At 37.8% G+C, this 18,316-nt stretch overlaps 1 protein-coding gene across 8 annotated transcripts in view; it reads left to right on the top strand.

Annotated features, from left to right (window-relative positions):
- The window catches only part of EIF5B (eukaryotic translation initiation factor 5B), a 69,371-nt gene that overhangs the window by 1,023 nt on the left and 50,032 nt on the right, over positions 1-18,316 (top strand). Inside the window, exons 1-3 of one of the 8 annotated variants that reach the window (XM_027128828.1) lie at positions 335-736; positions 5,115-5,165; positions 16,407-16,441. The exons of 1 other annotated variant lie outside the window; for it this stretch is intronic. In XM_027128828.1, coding sequence (XP_026984629.1) covers positions 512-736; positions 5,115-5,165; positions 16,407-16,441 — 311 coding nt within the window. In that variant the 5' untranslated portion in view covers positions 335-511. Of the gene's footprint in view, positions 1-334; positions 737-1,774; positions 1,816-2,059; positions 2,108-5,114; positions 5,166-16,406; positions 16,442-18,316 lie in introns of those variants that run through there. 6 more of the 8 variants (XM_027128821.1, XM_027128823.1, XM_027128822.1 and 3 more) reach the window with 6 other exon arrangements.

Below are 18,316 nucleotides of genomic sequence, written 5' to 3'. Positions count from 1 at the left end.
TCTCGCTTTGAATGTAAAGATTATGATCTATTTTGCAGAATTAATGGGTGTGTCCTTGTTTTATGATTTCTGGTTTGTTTGGTTTATGTATTTATTTTTTTGGTAAGTCATGGACTCATGTTGTGCTGGATTTCTCTATCTCCCTTGGGAACACCTGGACAGCTAACCAGGGGTTCATTGTGGTTCTTTACTGAACTTCACGCAGCTGAGAGTACAAAGGGACAGAGGTTAAAGGTGGAAGGGAAACCGAAAGTCCACTCCTGAACTGAGATCCGATTCCCCAAGTCTGCGTTCCCCACAGGGAGAAGGCTGACGGTGGAATTTTCAGCCTCATTGTCCACCTCCGGGTTCTAGAATCTGGAAACCGCACGGGCGTCGGTGCACGGCTGACGCTTGCGGAAAGGGGGCGCTCGGGCTCCTGCCTGGCGGGCGGGTCAACTGGAGACGCTCTACCCGAGGCGCAGCTCTCAATGAGCCGCGCCCTGCGTCCACACGCCGAGGCGGTGGGGCGATGCGCTTGCGCACTCGGAGCTCACACCATATGTGCCCTGTCCCAGTGCGCGGGTCTGTGGAGAGCCGGGTGCGAGAGGCGGCACCGCGGTGGGGGACGGAGCCGAGCGGAGACCGAAGTCGGCCGGGGGACACTGGGTCTGTGAGAGACCGAATAGAGGGGCTGGGGCTACGAGCGCCGCTGACACACGATGGGAAAGAAGCAGAAAAACAAGAGCGAAGACAGGTAGCCGGTGTCGGGGTTTCAACGGCGGCGGCCGGCGCGGCTGAGGGGGGCGCGCGGGTCCTGTGGGCGCGCGGCGTACCGGGGTCGAGGCTCGAGAGCGGCCCCGTGGGGCACCGTCCGGGGCCCACAGTGGGTGGCGCGGGCCCGAGACCCCAGTACCGGGCGGGCGCGGAGGGCCTCAGCGGCGGGCGGGTTCCCAGCCGAGACTCCGTCCCTTTGCTGCCCCTCGCCCGGCCCGGGAGAAGGGGTGTCCGGCCTGAGGAGCGGGGCAGTCGTTTGGGGTTCGAGGCCCCGCGGGGCAGGGCTCGCGGCCCCGCGGGGCCGGCTCAGCCAGCGTGGCTCGGAGGTTGGGAGTTGTTTTCGTGGCGCTACTCTTGCTGGGGGTCAGGAAGAGTTCTTTTTATGTCTTTGTATCTATGAATTCTTGGCGAGAGAGGGAGTTGGGATCCGCTCTGTCTCCAGCCAGGTGTTCCCACTCTCTGAGCCGCTCAGGTGCCTTGGAGTTACCGGGAGGAGCGTAGCAGCAAGCTCCCTTTAACTTCATTTAATTTGGGTACAGCTTTCAATTACTTAAGGGCTGATTGTCCAGACTCCATGCTTTTCGCGTTCCTTCTTCCGGCCTTTTGGTCATTTCTTTGCTCTCTAGCACCTCCCCTAAGAAAGGAGGAGGAGATGAAACAAACCAACCAGGGTCGGTCTTTTCTAAACCATTTAAAAGACTTCTGAGGCGAGGGAGCGTAAGGGTGTATGTAGAGTTGCGTACCCCGAGATTATTGGAACATTTCTGGGTGTCATATTCGGTTGAGTTCTTTACCCCTTTTCATTGAAAGAGTTTTACTTCCTGGGAGTGAACATTTGTTACTTTTCACCCTTATGTACTACTCACCAAACTTAGTTCAAATACTGGGGATAGTAAGAGAAATTCAAAAGACAAAAACAACCTGTGATAGTTCATTTTGACTCAAAACGGATATGTGGTCTTGAAGTTAAAATCAGATTACCAGTTGTGAGTTGGAATCCTGGGTTGTGTCCTCACTGGCCTTCACCTATCTGATGAATGGCGTTAAAAAGACACCAAGGTGAGTCTTGTATTTCAGTTACAGGTCTATTGGAGGAAGTTAATTGGTTTCAAGAATAGAACTTATTGTTAATCAAAGCAGATAAATAAGAAGAAAGAAGCAGAATTCTGGGGTGATTTAGTGGGAGAGAAATTTCTATGCTTTTGACAGGATGTTTTGGTGCCTGGGATACTTTTTTTCTTCGACCTTATACAAGAAATAGAGATGAGTGTAATAAAGCTTCCTGTACCAGTTACCCAGCTTCGACCATTGTTGTCACATGACTGGCCCTGTTTCATCTCTGCTGGATATGGTAAAGAACTCTCAAAATCCTTTCATGTGTAAATCTTTCAGGTGTATCTGAAAGATAAATACTTGAGGGAAAAAAAACAACCACAGGAACACAACATAAGACACAATCACAATGTCATCATTAAGCCTAAGGAATACTAGCAGTGATTTCTTAAATATTATCAATTGTCTAGTCAGTTTTCTGTTTTCACTGATTCTAATTAAAATTATGTTTTGTGGGTTTTTTTTTCATTTTGTGTTTTACAATTGGTTTGTTTGGATCAGAATTACAGAAGTTTGTTCTTTAGATTAAAAAATATTTATGTATATGTTATTTTAGCTACAGTTTTTCAAGCTCTTTCACATTGGACAAAAGCTATTCAGAGGAGAGATTTATTTTTGTGTGTGTATTTTTATAGAAAAGTGAAAGTCTTTTCCTAATTCATAAAGGTTTTCCTGGATGACATAAAGTTTAAATTGCAAACACTAGAGCCTGTTAAATGATTGGTTTGTTAGTATAGAAGGAATGCTACTGGGTTTTTTTCCTTTCCGACTAAATCTGCAGTGTTTACTTTTTGTCTCGTATTGAAGGAAAAATGGTGGCAGTGTAATGGAAAAACACACTTTCTCATAAGCCAATATCAAATTTTTTTGTTTGTTTTTTAATGCTTCGTGGACTCCTCCCACCTCTCCTTCCCTTCTGAGCTGTCCTAAGCCAGACATGTTTCTGCTCAGGAAGAACTGGGTGAGAAATGAGCACCTGCTTATTAGCTATCAAGTTAAGGCCTTGAGCCACTTTTCAGTTCTTGGAAAAAACATAAAATACTTGAGTGTTTTAATCCTTATATTGTTATTTAAAATTTTTAGCCACTCAGCGTTTATTTAAATTTAGATTTTACTATCTAATCTGAGTAATTTTATTTGGATTACATATGTTTTATCAGTGACTGATCTTTGTTTAAACACTGAGTTCTAGAATCTTGTTTCAGCTTGTGAAATTCTGAGAATGAGATTTTGATAGGTGTTCAGTTTTCCTGCCTTTTTCAGTTGATTGGGGTAGGGTTCAATATTCACAGATGATATAGACAAAATATAAGGCCAATATTTTCATTTCTTCCTATAACCTTCCCAGTAATCAGCTTACATAATGGGACCATATCTTATGGGATCTTGTGTGTTGTAGCAATGTCTTACCATTTCCATTTATATAACACGATGAATGTTCTCTTATTGATGTGTGCAGAGAAAAAATGATCCTGATTATCTAGTTTTTCACAATTAGCCTCCAATTCTTCATTCTGATCCTTTTTTTTAATCCCCCAAGTGTGGTAGTTATATTTTTCAGGTTGTAAGGAATGTGGTATATTACCTTAATAAATGGGATTAATACATCTATACCCCCTCACAAAGGATATAGAGGGAAGGAAGATCATTATTTCACCTATCTCACAGTCAGACATGAAGGTGGGGATGTCATTCAGGAATTAGGAGGTCTTTCAGGATTGAGTACAGGTGTCTTCAGCTATGATTCTCTGTGCTGGTGGTGACTTAGTATAGTAGCTCTTTGTTTTTAACTACACATAATGCTCCTATTATTCTTGGCAAAATTCCTCCTTTTGGGGGAGTTCTGGCTATCTCTGAGACAGCTGCCTACGTTTTAGATTTTTGTCCTGGTGTCAGATATTCATCCTAGCCAGGTATGATCAGGGTATCGGGTCCCTCTTCTGGGATAGAAAGCATGGTGATCTGCTTAAGGAACCTGTCCAGAGGAGCTGTGAGCATAGCAGGTATTCTAAAGCATCCCAGAGAGGAAGTAGTCCAAGTGGCAAACAGTTCAAATAGTCTAGTTCAACAAAGGAATTTATTTCTCATTTGAATATATTTGAATTAATAATAAACTATCTGCATACATTAGATCAAAAAAGAAAAAAAGATGTATAATCTGAGAGTTCTCTTGGTTTACCTTGTTCCTAGATTGATACTTTAGGTAATCAATATGTGGAAGGACGGGAAGAAGTCGTAGTTTGCCATAAATGAATAAGAAAGCAGATGATAAACTTGTTAGCTTGTTAGCTTATAGAAACCTCTTCTGCCTTCTCTACTGGTGATCTCTGGGGAGCTGATGTAGCTACTTTTTTTTTTTTTTTTTTTTTGCCGTATGCGGGCCTCTCACTGTTGTGGCCTCTCCTGCTGCGGACGCGCAGGCTCAGCGGCCATGGCTCATGGGCCCAGCCGCTCCGCGGCATGTGGGATCTTCCCAGACTGGGGCACGAACACGTGTCCCCTGCATCGGCAGGCGGACTCTCAACCACTGCGCCACCAGGGGATCCCGATGTAGCTACTTTTGATGTTACTTGCCCACTAGTTGTGCTTTACTTAGCCTTCTAAGTTTATTCCAATCTGGCAGTTGATCTATACGTTGGGCAAAGCATTGTTTAACTGAGGAACTGAGTGTCTGCTTAGGTTAGAAAAGCAGTTCTCAAACTTTTTGGTCCTAGGACCCCCTTACTCTCCTAAATTACTAAGGAACCCAAAAGGCTTTTGTTTATGTGGGTTAGGTCAATCAGTACTTACCATATTACAAATTAAAACTGAAAAGTTCTTTAAATATATTGATTTAAAAGTAAAAATAACATCACATTAACATAAATAACACTGTTAAATAATCATTTTCAAAAATTTATGAAGAGAGTGGTGGTAAACATTTTGTAAACGTTTACTATCTGGCTTAGTAGAAGATAGCTTGATTCTTGTCTGCTTGTGATTCAACCTGTAGCAATATCACACATCGTGTGGCCTCTGGAAAACACCACTGTACAGTTATGAGGAAATGAGAATGAAAAAAAGGCTAATAGCCTCGTAGTACTATGTTGAAAATAGTTTTGACCCCTTGAATTAGTTTAGACCCTCTGAATTGTGTTGGGGGGAACTACTCTGAGAACTGTTTATTTAGGAATTCCTAAACCAGATTTAGGCATTTGTGAGACATTTCCCAAGCCTTTTGACTTCCATTCATGTTTGTCCAACAGGTGCTTAGAATGTTTGAGAAGCACTCAGAGGACAACTTAAGACATTTGTGGGTATGTTCATGCTCTTGATATTTTACCCACTTATGATTTTTAAATTTTTTTATGTAATAGGTGAGTTTATCAAGGTCTATTAAAAGTCTGTTGGGACTGATTTTAATTGGGAGTCCCATTAAGTTTTTAGATTATTTGGTACACTTACATCTTTACGGTATTGAATCATTCCCTTCAAGAAATATATTGTCTGTTTAAGCAGATAAGTGCCAGCTGTTGTTCTAGGTGCTGAAATGTAGTGATGAACAAATTAGTAACATGACATGCTTCTTTATTTGGTTAATTATCAGTAAAACTTTATTTTCTTCAGTTGAACCTTTAGGATATTTCTTGTTTGGTTTATTCCTAGGTGTCTTATAGTTTTGGTTGCTGTTAATGTAGGAAAACTTTTTTTCAAGATGGTCTGACCAACTTAACTCTCTCTTATTATTAAAAGTAGCTGTTATTAAAGGATGAGGCCTTAATTGCGATTTGGTTATTAGTTTGTGATAATATATAACAGAGGGGGAGACCAGGGAGAAAAATTAGAGACATTACAGCAGCATTCAAATGTTTTAGTTAGTGACACACAAATGACTCCTTTTTCCCTCCCTTTCTAACTTATGCCTTGTGTCAAATATGTACTGTTAAGAAATTTCAAATCAGGTATTTTGAGCTATTGAAATAATCACAGTATACTACTTGCTCTAGCAGTAATCACAGTATTTACATAATTTTAATAATGAAGACACTTAATGTAGAAGAAATAACTATGCTGTAACCAGTTTGAGAATCTGGAGGAAGGGAAAGGTATAAAGATAAAAGAACTACTTTATAACATATAGAAGAGGAAACAGATTTAGCATAATAATGTGCTTGAGGCTTAGAGCCTCTCAGCTGTTAAGCCAAACCAGACCTCAGAACCTGTGGTTTTGTTTGTTTTTTAAACTGTGCTGCACTAGCTGATTTAAGAAATCCTGCTACTCCAAAATGTAGACTTCCCAAAGGATCTTTACTGGTGAAGCAACTGTTAAAGAGGAACAGTTTAACAAAGGAGGGAGAATAGAAGAATGACAGCCGTTGTCCACAGGTCAATCAGTGCCAGAATTCCTTTAAAAAAATTTTCTCACTTAACCTTAGTTGAATAACTGCCTGTCTCATAGCCTGTCTGTTTAAAGTGAAAACAGTGATGATTTAATGTTTCATTCCTTCCCATTTCAGACATGGTATATAAAATTTCAGGTATATTTTTTCAGAGGAATCCCTACTTTTCACCCAGGTAGCAGTCATTGTTTAGAATCATTGGTTTTCAAATCTCCCTTTGGTGATAGAAAGATACTTTCTATTGAGATTTAAAATAATGTTTGTTTTTTCTGTTTTTGAAACTACCTTCGTACTGTAAGCTTTATATAAACAGTCTCTGAAAATACCATAAGTACTGTGTTAATTAAATTTGTGTCATTAGGTTTCGGGTACTGAGCTCTGATGAAACTAATAGATGTGATTGATGATACTGCAGTAGTTGGAATTTTTTCTAAGTCTAGAATCACATGTTCTAAGAATTCATTGTATGGGTGTGCCACATTTTATTTACCCGTCCATACATCAGTTAATGGATTCAAGGTTGTTCCACTTTTTGGCTGTTACGAATAATACTGCTAAAAAAATCCGTGTATAAGTTTTTGTGTGGACTTGTGTTTTCAATTCTTTGGGGTATATACCTAGGAGTGAAATTGCTGGGTCGTAGAGTAACTCTATGTTTAACTTTTTTAGGAACTGCCAAGTAGTTTTACTTTTTTTCCAGGAAATGCCAAAGCTGCTGCTCCATTTTATAGTCCAACCAACAGTGTGTTAGAGTTTCAGTTTCTCTATATCCTCATCAGCACTCGTTATCATCTGACTTTTTGATTATAGCCATTCTAGTAGGTGTGAAGTGGTATCTTATTGTGACTTTTGGTTGGTCTGCACTTCATGATGGCTTAAGATGTTGAGTATCTTTTCATGTGTTTATTGGACATTTGTATGTCTTGTTTGGAGAACTGTCTATTCAGATCCTTTGCCCATTTTAAAATTGAGTTCTTTATTATTGAGGAATAAGTTCTTTATATACTCTAGATACAAATCCTTTATCAGATATGATTTTCAAATATTTTCTCCCATTCTCTGGGCTGTCATTATTTTCTCCCATAGGAGGTTGTTGTTTCACTTTCTCGGTGGTGTCGTTTGTAGAACAAAAGTTTCTAAAAAGCCCGATTTATCTATTTTTTCTTTGGCTGCTTGTGCTTTTGGTGTCAGATCTAAGAAATCATCACCAAATCTAAGGTCATGAAGATTTACTATTTTTCTTCTAGTTTTACAGTTTTAATTCTTACATTTAGACCTTTGAGCCATTTGGGGTTAATTTTTTTTATATTGTGTGAGGTAGGGGTCCAACTTCATTCTTCGCGTGTGGATATTCAATCGTCCCAGCACCATTTAAAAAAAAAAGACTATTACTCCTCTAATTCCTTGATCAAATCAATTGACCGTATATGTAGGATTTTATTTCTGGACTCTCAGTTCTGTTCCATTGATCTGTATGTCTATCCTGATGGCAGTATCACACTATCTTGATTACTACAGCTTTGGTATTAAGTTTTGAAATTGGGAAGTGTGATTTCTCTTTGTTCTTTTTTGAGATTGTTTTGGCTATTCTGGGTTCCTTGCATTTCCATACAGATTTTACAATTAGAATCTCTCAATTACTGAAAAAAAAAAAAAGGGGGGTGGGGCAGCTGGGATTTTGATTGAGATTGGATTTCTTCTGTAGATTAATTTTGGGAGTATTGCCAATGTTATGCCTTGAGATCCATGAACATGGAATGTCTTTCCACTTATTTAGGTTTTCAGGTTTTCTTTCAATGATTTTTTTGTAGTTCTCAGAGTACAACATTTGCAACTCTTCTAAAAAATTATTCTGAGGCATTTAATTTTTTTTATGCTATCATAAGTGGAATTATTTTTTAATTTCATTTTCAGATTGTTTATTGCTAGTACACAGTTTAAATACAGTTGATTTTTATATATTGATCTGTTCTGCAATCTTACTGAACTCATATATTAGCTTGAATTTTTTTTGTTGTGTATGTGGATTCCTTAGAATTTTCTATGTACATGGTCCTGTCACTGCAAGTTCAGATAGTTTTCTCCTTCTTTTCCAATCTAAATGGTTTTTATTTCTTTATCTTACCTTAAGCTCTGGCTAGATCCTGCTGTACAGTGTTGTACTGAATGGGGAGAATGGACATTCTTTTCTTGTTTCTGATCATGGGATGGGGGGGAAGCTTTCAGTTTTTCGCATTGTGTTAGGTGTGTCCCCCCCTCCCGCCCCCCGCCCCGTGAATGGGTGTTGGATTTTGTTACATTGCTGTCTCTTCATCTGTGAGATGATTATGTGGTTTTTGTGTCTTATACCATTTATATATGGTGGATTACATTAATCAATTTTCATATGTTGAACCAACTTTGCAATCCTGGGATATATCCCAGTTGGTCATGGTGTGCAATCCTTGTTATATGTTCTTGGATTTGGTTTGCTAGTGTTTTGTTGAGGATTTAATTTTTCTTTTTAAACTTTTAACCTTTCTATGTACTTGTTTGAGGTCTTTGGATAAACTGCATAAAATTGAATTCTTACTAAACCAATTTGATAACACCTTTAAGAGTTTAAAGTTACTTACACATTGCTTGTGATTAATGATATATTTGATCTTATTTCAGCCATCCTGGTTTGTTTTTTATTTGTGCCAATTCTGCAATGCTTTGTTTCTATTTTTCCCCCTTCTTATCTTGGGTTAGAGTTTATACATGCTGTTTCTATTTTTTTTTTAAGTGGTTTGACTTATACCTTGCATATACAAAGTCAATATTTAAAGTCCTGTAAAACAGTACAAGGACAGTAGTACTATTGTCTGGTATTTTGTTTTATAATCCCCCACTTCAGGTCAGTGACCTTTTACTTAAGGTTGGATGTTACTTGAAGGCATTACTTGTCAGGAATGAACCTGGGGGGAAAAAAGACACATACTTACTGGATTATCCATTGTTCTCTTAGGAATTTAAGAGAAGTGATTTTCTCTTTCAGACATATTAGTAGCTAATAAGTCTTAAACAATGAAATGTTGGGATTAAAGTTTAAAATTTTAACTTTTTATTATAAAAATTTCAAGCACACAGAAAAGTTGAAGGAATAGTATAAGGAACTCTTATATACGCATCACCTAGATTTAATCATTACCAGTATTTTGTCCTCATTTTTGCTTTATGTATTTTATTTTATAGACATCTTGACATTTTCTTTCTAAATGTTTCCTTATGTAACCATAATACCCTTATCCCACCTAGTGCAATTAACAAATTCTCTTATATTTAATATCCAGTTCATATTTCAGATTTCCAACTCCACAATGGCTTTTCAAACCAGGTTGCAGAGGAGGTTCACCCTGCATTTCATTGTGGTGTAGCTCACAGTGTTTAAAAGTCACACTTTCATTATAGGTATCTGCTAAAGTTATTCTTTTTTTTTTTTTTTTTTTCCTGTGTAAGTCTTCTTTTCACGTTCTCACTCTGAACTTAGAATTTTCACAACTTGGTCATCTCAGCCTATTGGTAATTAGAATGGAGGGGAGTTATTAGAGACTTGTAAGTAGCAGTTGGCATTGTGTTGTTTGGTTTAAGAACAAAATTCTTTTGCAGGCCTACAAACTTGTCACTCCTGAATGATGACTGAAGTGCTAAATTATATTAGTTTACTCCCATTCAGGTTGGTATGAAACACGTAATCAGTTTTGTGAATTTTTTTTTTTTTTTTTTTGCGGTACGCGGGCCTCTCACTGTTGTGGCCTCTCCCGCTGCGGAGCACAGGCTCCGGACGCGCAGGCTCAGGGGCCATGGCCCACGGGCCCAGCTGCTCCAAGGCATGTGGGATCCTCCCGGACCGGGACACGAACCGCGCGCCCTGCATCGGCAGGCGGACTCCCAACCACTGCGCCACCAGGGAAGCCCTTGTGAAATTTTTTTGAGGCTAAATTCATATAACATAAAAGTAACCATTTTAAATGTACAATTCTGTGAGATTTAGTACATTCACGGTGTTGTTCAGTCTTCTCTGTCTAGTTTCAAAACATTTTCATCACCCCCAAAGAAGTTCTTATATCCATTAAGCAGTTACTTTCCCTTTCTGTCCTCCTCTGAGCCCTTAGCAACCACTAATATACTGTCTTTTGATTTACCTATTCTGGATATTTCATATAAATGGAATCATACCATGTATAACCTTTTGTGTGTGGGTTCTTTCATTTTGCATGTTTTCGAGGTTCATCTATGTGCAGAATATATCAGTACTTCATTTTGTTTTTATGGCTGAATAATATTCCACTGTGTATATATACCACATAATGTTTATCCATTCATCTGATGATGGATGTTTCAGTTGTTTCCACCTTTTGGCTGTTGTGAAAAGTGCTGCTATGAACATTTGTGTCTAGATGTTTGAGTACCAGTTTTCAGTTCTTTTGAGTATAGTATATATCTAGGAGTGGAAGTGGTAGATCATCCTATGTTTAACTTTTTGAGGAACCACCAAACTTTTCTACAGCAGCTGCACCATTTTACAGCACCACCAGAATGTACAAGGGTTCTGATTTCTTCATATCTTTGCCAACAATTCTGTTCCTTTTTTTTCCATTAATAGCCATCCTAGCGATTGTGAAGTGGTGTCTCATTGTTATTGTGATTGGCATTTCCCTGGTTACTAATGATGTTGAACATCTTTCTATGTATTCATTGGTCATTTGTATATCTTTGGACAAATGTCTGTGCAAGTCCTTTACTCATTTTTAAATTAGCTTGTTTCGCTTGAGTTTTAAGAGTTCTTTATATATTCAGGATACTTGATCCTTATAAGGTACATGATTTGTAAATATTTTCTCCCATTATGTGGGTTGTCTTTTCACTGTCTTGACATAGTATCATTTTTACAAAAGTTTTTAAATTTTGATACAATCCAGCTGACCTAATTTTTGTTATTGTTGCTTGTGCTTTGGGTATTGTATCTAAAAATCTACTGTTAAGTCATGCCAGGGTGTGAAGATTCACCTATGTTTTCTTCTTAAGAGTTTTATTGTTTTAGCTCTAACATTTAGGTTATAACCCATTTTGAGTTAATTTTTGTAGATAGTGTGGGGTAGGGGTCCAAAACTTTATTCTTTTACGTGTGGAGATATAGTCCCAGCACCATTTGTTGAAGAGACTATTTCTTCCCCTATTGATTGGTTTTGGCACCACTGTCAAATCAATTGGCCATGGATGAATGGATTTATTTCTGGACAGTTTTATTCTTTTGATGTTTATGTTTATCCTTATACCAGTACCACATTGTTTTGGTTACTATAGTGTAAATTTTCTTAAATAAAAAATTTCAAACGTATATAGAAGTAGAATAGTTTAATGAACACACCTGTCCATCACCCAGTTTCAGATATTACTGATTCACAGATAACCTTGTTTCATCTGCATCCTACCCACTCTCGTCTTCCCTCTCCCCATTGTACTGAAACAACCCCAGACATTTGTAAATATTTCAGGGGGTTACATAATCAGTTATAAGAAAGATTTACATTTTAAATATGAATTTTAAAGAATGGTACGTTTCCATTCATTTGGAAAATTCACATACAAAGGATCCTTGTCTGTGTTAGGTAAATAAAATGTAGCTGTAGTTTTCTCTCAGTGGGATTTTTAAACTGGTGTTTGAATTTATTGTTTCAGAAAATTCAATTTGGAAGTTTTACTACGATCAAAATATAGTAATTGTTATGGTGGTAGATGAGGTTTTTATTAAGCCTCAGTGATGAAACTGGTGAGCCTTTCTAATTGTATGAAAATTGTGGTTGCCATTCTAAAATAGGGCTTTTTCTTTAATAGTGCCTGTTAAGAACGTGTTACATTCCCTGCTGGTTGCTAGTTGTAAAAGGTAGGGAGGTGGGGACTTCCCTGATGGCGCAGTCGTTGGGAATCTGCCTGCCAGTGTAGGGGACACGGGTTCAAGCCCTGGTCTGGGAAGATCCCATATGCTGTGGAGCGACTGGGCCCGTGTGCCACAACTACTGAGCCTGTGTGCCATGACTACTGAGGCCTAGAGCTCGTGCTCCACAGCGGGAGAGGCCACTGCAATAAGAAGTCTGCGCACTGCAGTGAGGAGTAGCCCCCCCCACCCCCACCCCACTCACCATAACTAGAGAAATCCCATATGCAGCAACGATGGCCCAGTGCAGCCAAAAATAAATAAATTTATTTTTTAAAATGGGAGGTGAATTGAGCACACAAAAAGGAGTTTTCTGTTCTCAAAGGAGCTTACGTTTTAATATAGCAAATAGGCATATGCACAGATAATACAGTGAGGAGATGAAGGGAGAATGTGAAGTTTAGGTTAAGTATGGGAGTGCTACCCTTGAGATTTAAAATTTGCATCCTAAAGTTATTACATATGTCTTCCAGATCCCTTTGTAATTAAATCTGCCGTCAGGAGAGCAAGCCAGATTGGAAGGAATGGGAGTGTGCTGTATGTTTCTGTCTCTTGAGAAGCAAGGGTTGATGATGAAGAGTATCCAAGATCTTCAGTTGCTTAGCTAGTGCCTGCACACAGGTGCAGCCAGACCATTCTAATGATGATGTTGTTCAGCAAGTGAGAAGTACCCTCTCCTGAGCGTGGTTACCTGCATCAAAATTTTATTAATATTTGTTTGGTTATGCCAGGTGTTACAAAAGGAAATTAGGTGGGAAGAATCCTTTAACAGTGATTAAGGACCAGAGTTACTTTTACGGAATACAAAGACTATGAGTTCACTATCTGTTGAGTGCCGGAAGTGCTCAGTCTAATCAATTAATTTAGAACATAACTTGTGTCCTTAAGGTGTTAATTGAGAATGTTGACTTAAATTGTTAATATTGCTTATATATATATCTTCAGGCCCAAAACTAAGTATAAGCTTACCTCTTAGGCAGTTATGAAACCCTAAATACACTTATATCAAACAGTAACAAATATAAAAATTTTTGAAGTTCAAATTTGCAGTATTGATGTGAATGATAGTGTTTTGTTGATTCTAAACCAGTGCTTCTCATATTTTAATGTGCATGTGATTCACCTGTGGGTCTTGTTGAAATGAGGATTTTGATGTAGTAAGTCTTGGGTGGGACCTAAGATTTTGCATTTCTAACGACGTGATACTAATGCTGCTTATCTTGGAATTATTCTTTTGAGTAGCAGGATCTAAATCACTATTTTATTGTGAAAGTATTGCCTCCTATAATGGACTTCTTTTGAGTTCAGCATGCATATACTAGTAAGAACTCAATTTTTCTAATCTTTTTCAGTATGAACTAATGATTTTCACCTTTGTTTTATAGCACCTTCTCTTGGCTAAAATGTTTAATTTACATATTAAGTCTGCTTCTGCTCTTTTTTGTCAATGTGAAACAACTTAGTGGAGGTTTGTAAACAAAAGCTTTGGTTGATATTCTATGACAGTGAACTGTGATAAAGTGTCTATCCATCTGATTCATGGAATGTTCATCTTAAATCTTTATTATCATATTAAAATTAAAACAAATTAAACAGATAAAAGTTACTGGGGAGAATTTTCAGTCTTCTGAAATTACCCACAACCCTGCATTTCCCCCTCCTAACCCATCTCACCTGCCCCCTTTGAGGGTACTCGTTCTGGTTTGACAAAGCTGCCCTGAACTGATTTTATAGTTAAACACATTGGAATCCATAAAAATGTGTGAACTTAGATTATATATATTTGGAGGTCTACAAGATGACGCTTATACTTGCTTTTGTATTCTTACCGCTTCAACTATGAGGTATTTAGAAAGTGGAGAATTAGGCTGAATTTTGTGGAAGGTAATAAGATACATTCTGTTTGCTTGCATTGTACAATGCAGTATGGTTTCACATGCCTTTTAAAGACGTCAAGACCCAGTTCATAAGGAAGTTTTAAGCTCGGAGGGCTTTTTTTTTTTTTAAAAGACATGATTGGGTACCTCTGAATTTATTAATGGGTTGTGGTGCTTAAGATAGAACTCCATTGAGGGAGTGGGGAGTGAGAACTGTTGGGTTCTGTGGTGCAAATGGTGAGAGCTAGTGAGGAGCAATGACTGCTGGGCTTTTCCCTCTTTCGTCTTGTTTTTCCTGTTTGTATATGTAACTGTTGTCAAGGAGTGCTGGGTAAGAAGAGATGGAGGTTGGAGGAAAAGAGATGCCAAAAGGCATCTTATGGAGAAGGCAGGACTAGATTTCCCTGTTTCCTTTATTGCTACTGGCACTGCTGGGATAGAGTTAGGAGTAAAGAATGGGATTCCTCCTTATGTTTTTCCTCTTGTTTGTTCTTATTGAGCCTGTTTCAGGGGAGGAGCGGAAACCAAAGTAAAGTGCAAAGAGTTAGATATCACCGTGTCTTCCCTCAGTACTTATAGATTACGAACGATTTTTTTGTTTTTTTTTTTTGGTCAAGTTGGGGGTGGGGAGAGAAGAAGGACTGGTGTGGTTTCTACTTCTGTAGGCCCTGGTATCCATTAGGAACAGAAGGAAATATGTGAGTGCTTCAGTTATTATTGTATCATAACAGGTCATCCCAAACTTAGTTCTTTAAAACAACAAAAATCATCGTCTCTCTTGGTTCTGAGGGTTGACTGAGCTCAGATTGGTCTTGCTTGGAGGTCTCCATGTGGTTGCAGGTAAATGATGACTGTGATGGAGTCATCTTAAAGGCTATCTCACTTGCACATCACTCACTTCTGGTGGTTGATAGTCGCTGTTGGTTGGCACGTCAGCTGGAACACCTATCCTTGGCCTCTCTATGTGGCCTGGACATCCTCATTAGCTTGGCAGTGAATGTCTCAAGAGCCCGGAAGTACAAGGCCTGGGCTTAGAAACTGTAACATCATTTCTGCCATATTCTGTTGAGTAAACAGTCACACAGTCTCATATTAAAGGGGAGGGGCATAGACCCCCACCTCTCCGTGTCAGAGAAATTTTGAGCCAGGATGTAAGACCTCCTCAGAGGGTAAAAATAAAAGAGACATTGGAGAAGAGGGGTTGGTAGGAGAGAATCCTAGGAAGCTTGGAGATTTTGAATTGTGGAATAATTTGGGAAAGGGTTGGATTTCCTATGTTCTTGTAGAACTTAAATCAGACAACTTTTTAGTGGAAAATGTCTGTCATTAATAAATAAAATTTGCCAGTTTGGAGTTGAGAGGAGATTTGCAAACAGGTTAATTTTTCTTTTACTTCTTTACAATGAACTTTTTTTTTGGTTATATTATGTGTATTTAAAAGACTTTAGTGTATTGATCTCAAAGTGAAGTGTCTCATTTTTTATTTTTATGCATGATTTTTGATTATTCCAAAAAGCCAAGCACCAAAGTTGATCACATGCCTTTACATACAATTAATAAAGAAATACCATGTTTTTAAAAGATTCCTTCACAGTAATGTCATTTTAGTTACATATTACAGTGTGTTAATAGAAATTAAGGTGTTATAAGAATATTATATGTTGATTCTTATTTTCATAACTTATAAAAATGGGTAAAATGACTTATATTAGGTATATGTAATTTTAACCTTAACTGTTTTCAGTAAACTGATAAATCCATTCTGTAACTTCTCATCCGTTTTTATAGTATCCCTAGAAATTTAAATCCTCTTCTTTGAGGTGTAATTGACATAAAATACACAAAGTTAAAGTGTGGAGTTAATAAACTTTGATAAATTATACAGTTGTGCTTCTTTCACCACAATCATGATACTGAATATTTCCATTAACCCAAAAAGTTCCCTCATGACCCTTTGTAGGCAGTCCTTTCTGGCCAAAAATCACTGTAGCTTTTGTGTTTTGTGTGTGTGGGGGGGTCACTGTAGTTTTCACTTTTCTAAAAATTCCTATAACTAGAATCATAGAGAATGTAGCCTTTATTGGCTGGCTGGGTGTCACGTGAAATAATCTCTTGAGATTCATCCATGTTGGTGTGTGTAACATTCTTTACTTTTATCATTGAGTAGTATCCTTTTGTGTGGATAGATGACAATTTGTTTATGAATTATCTGGTAGTTGGATATTTAGGGTTTTTTTCCCAGCTTCTTGTGATTATGAATAAAGCTGCTGTGAACATTTGAGTACAAGTCTTTGTGTGGACATATGTTTTCGTTTCTCTTAGGTAAATACCTGGGAGTGGGATTGCTGGGTCATATGGTAAGTGTGTATGTTTAACTTGAAGAAACTGCCAAACTGTCTTTTCCAAAGTGGCTGTGCCAGTTTTGCATTCTCTCTTGAGGTGTGTTCCAGTTGCTCCACATCCTCTCTCAACACTTAATATTATCAGCCCTTCATTTTAGTCATTCTGGTGGCTGTGTAGTGGCATCTCATTGTGATTTTGTTTACATTTCCTTATTAGCTAGTGTTACTGACCATCTTGTCATGTGTTTATTTCCCATCATTATATCTCATTTGGTTAAGTGTTGAAATCATTTGCCCATTTAAAAATTGTGTTCTTTAATGTTGGGTCATAGGAATTTTTTTATATATTATAGACAAATCTTTCATCAGATATATGTATTGCAGACATTTCTTTTTCTCAGTTTGAGATTTGCCTTCTCCTTTAAACAGTGTTCAGTTTTGTTAATTAAACTTTTAAGATTATTATAGATTCACACGCAGTTGTAAGAATTAATAGAGGGATTCCTGTGTCTTTTATTTGGTTTCCTCTAATGATAACATCTTGTAAAACTGTACAGTATCACAACTTGGATATTGACACTGATATAGTTCACTGATCATATTCAGATTTTCCCAGTTTCACTTGCACTAGCACACGTGTATGTTTGTGTTTAGTGTTATACAGTATTATCACATGTGCAGATTTGTATATTCACTACCACAGTCAAAATACAGACCATCATTGCAAGGATCTCTCATGTTGTTCATTTGTAACCATAATCATCTCCTTTCTGTGCACCTCCTCTCACTAAACCCTAGTAACCATGAATCTTTTCTGTACTTATATGAATTTTTGAAAATAAAAAATTTTATAAGTGGAATCATATATGTATATAACCTCTGGGAATTGGCTTCTTTCCAGTCAGTCTGATTTTCTTGCGATCCGTCCAAGTTGTTGCATGTATCAATAGTTCATTCCATTTTATTGCTGAATAGTATTCCATGGAATGGGGATGAACCACAGTTTATTTAACCATTCACCCATTGTGAAGGACATGTGGGTTGTTTCCAGTTTTTGGCTGTTGCAAATGAAGCTGCTACAAGCATTTGTCTACAAGTTTCTGCATGAGATAAATTTTTTGTTACCCTGGGATAAATGTGCATGAGTGCAATTGCTGGGTCATATGGTAAGTACATTTTTAGTTTTCCAGGAAAATGATAGACTGTTTTCCAGAGTGGCTGTACCAGCTTACATTTTCACTAGCAATGTGTGCGTGATCCAGGTCCTCTTCATCTTCAGCAAACACTGGTTATTACCACTGTTGTTTGGGGAGAGGACATTCTGATGGTGTAGTGATATCCCATTGTGATTTTAATTTGCATTTTCCAAATGGCTATTGATGTGGAACATCCTTTATTTGCCATCTGTAAATACTATTTAGTGAAATGTCTTTTCATGCCTTTTGTCCATTTTCTAATTGGATTGTTTGGGTTTTTACTGATGTGTTTTGAGAGTTCTTTACATAGTCTAGATACTAGGTTTTTTTTCAGATATGTAGTTTGCAGATATTTTCTTCCACTTTGTGGCTTGTTTTTTTAAATTCCCTTCATATGGTCTTTTGCACAGCAAATATTCTAAATTTTGATGAAGTCTAGTTTTTTTTGGGGGGTGGGTTGTACTTTTAATTTCAAATCGTAACTCCTTGCTTAGTGCAAAGAACTAATAAGTGGGTTCAACAAGGTTGCAGTATACCAGATCAACATAAAAAAATTCAGTCACATTTTGTATATTAGAAATGAGTATGTAGAAACAGAAATTAAAAATACCACTTCAGATTACTTTAAAAATTAAATACGAATTTTGTGAAAATCGCAAAACACTGATGAAAGAAATCAAAGAAGATCTAAATA

Source organism: Aethalodelphis obliquidens, unplaced genomic scaffold, assembly GCF_003676395.1.
Source record: "Aethalodelphis obliquidens isolate GAN/ISIS:26980383/991018 unplaced genomic scaffold, ASM367639v1 scaffold35, whole genome shotgun sequence".
Lineage (NCBI taxonomy): Eukaryota > Metazoa > Chordata > Mammalia > Artiodactyla > Delphinidae > Aethalodelphis > Aethalodelphis obliquidens.
Note: the sequence above shows the minus strand (reverse complement) of the source record. Positions and strands in the feature narration are given on the sequence as shown.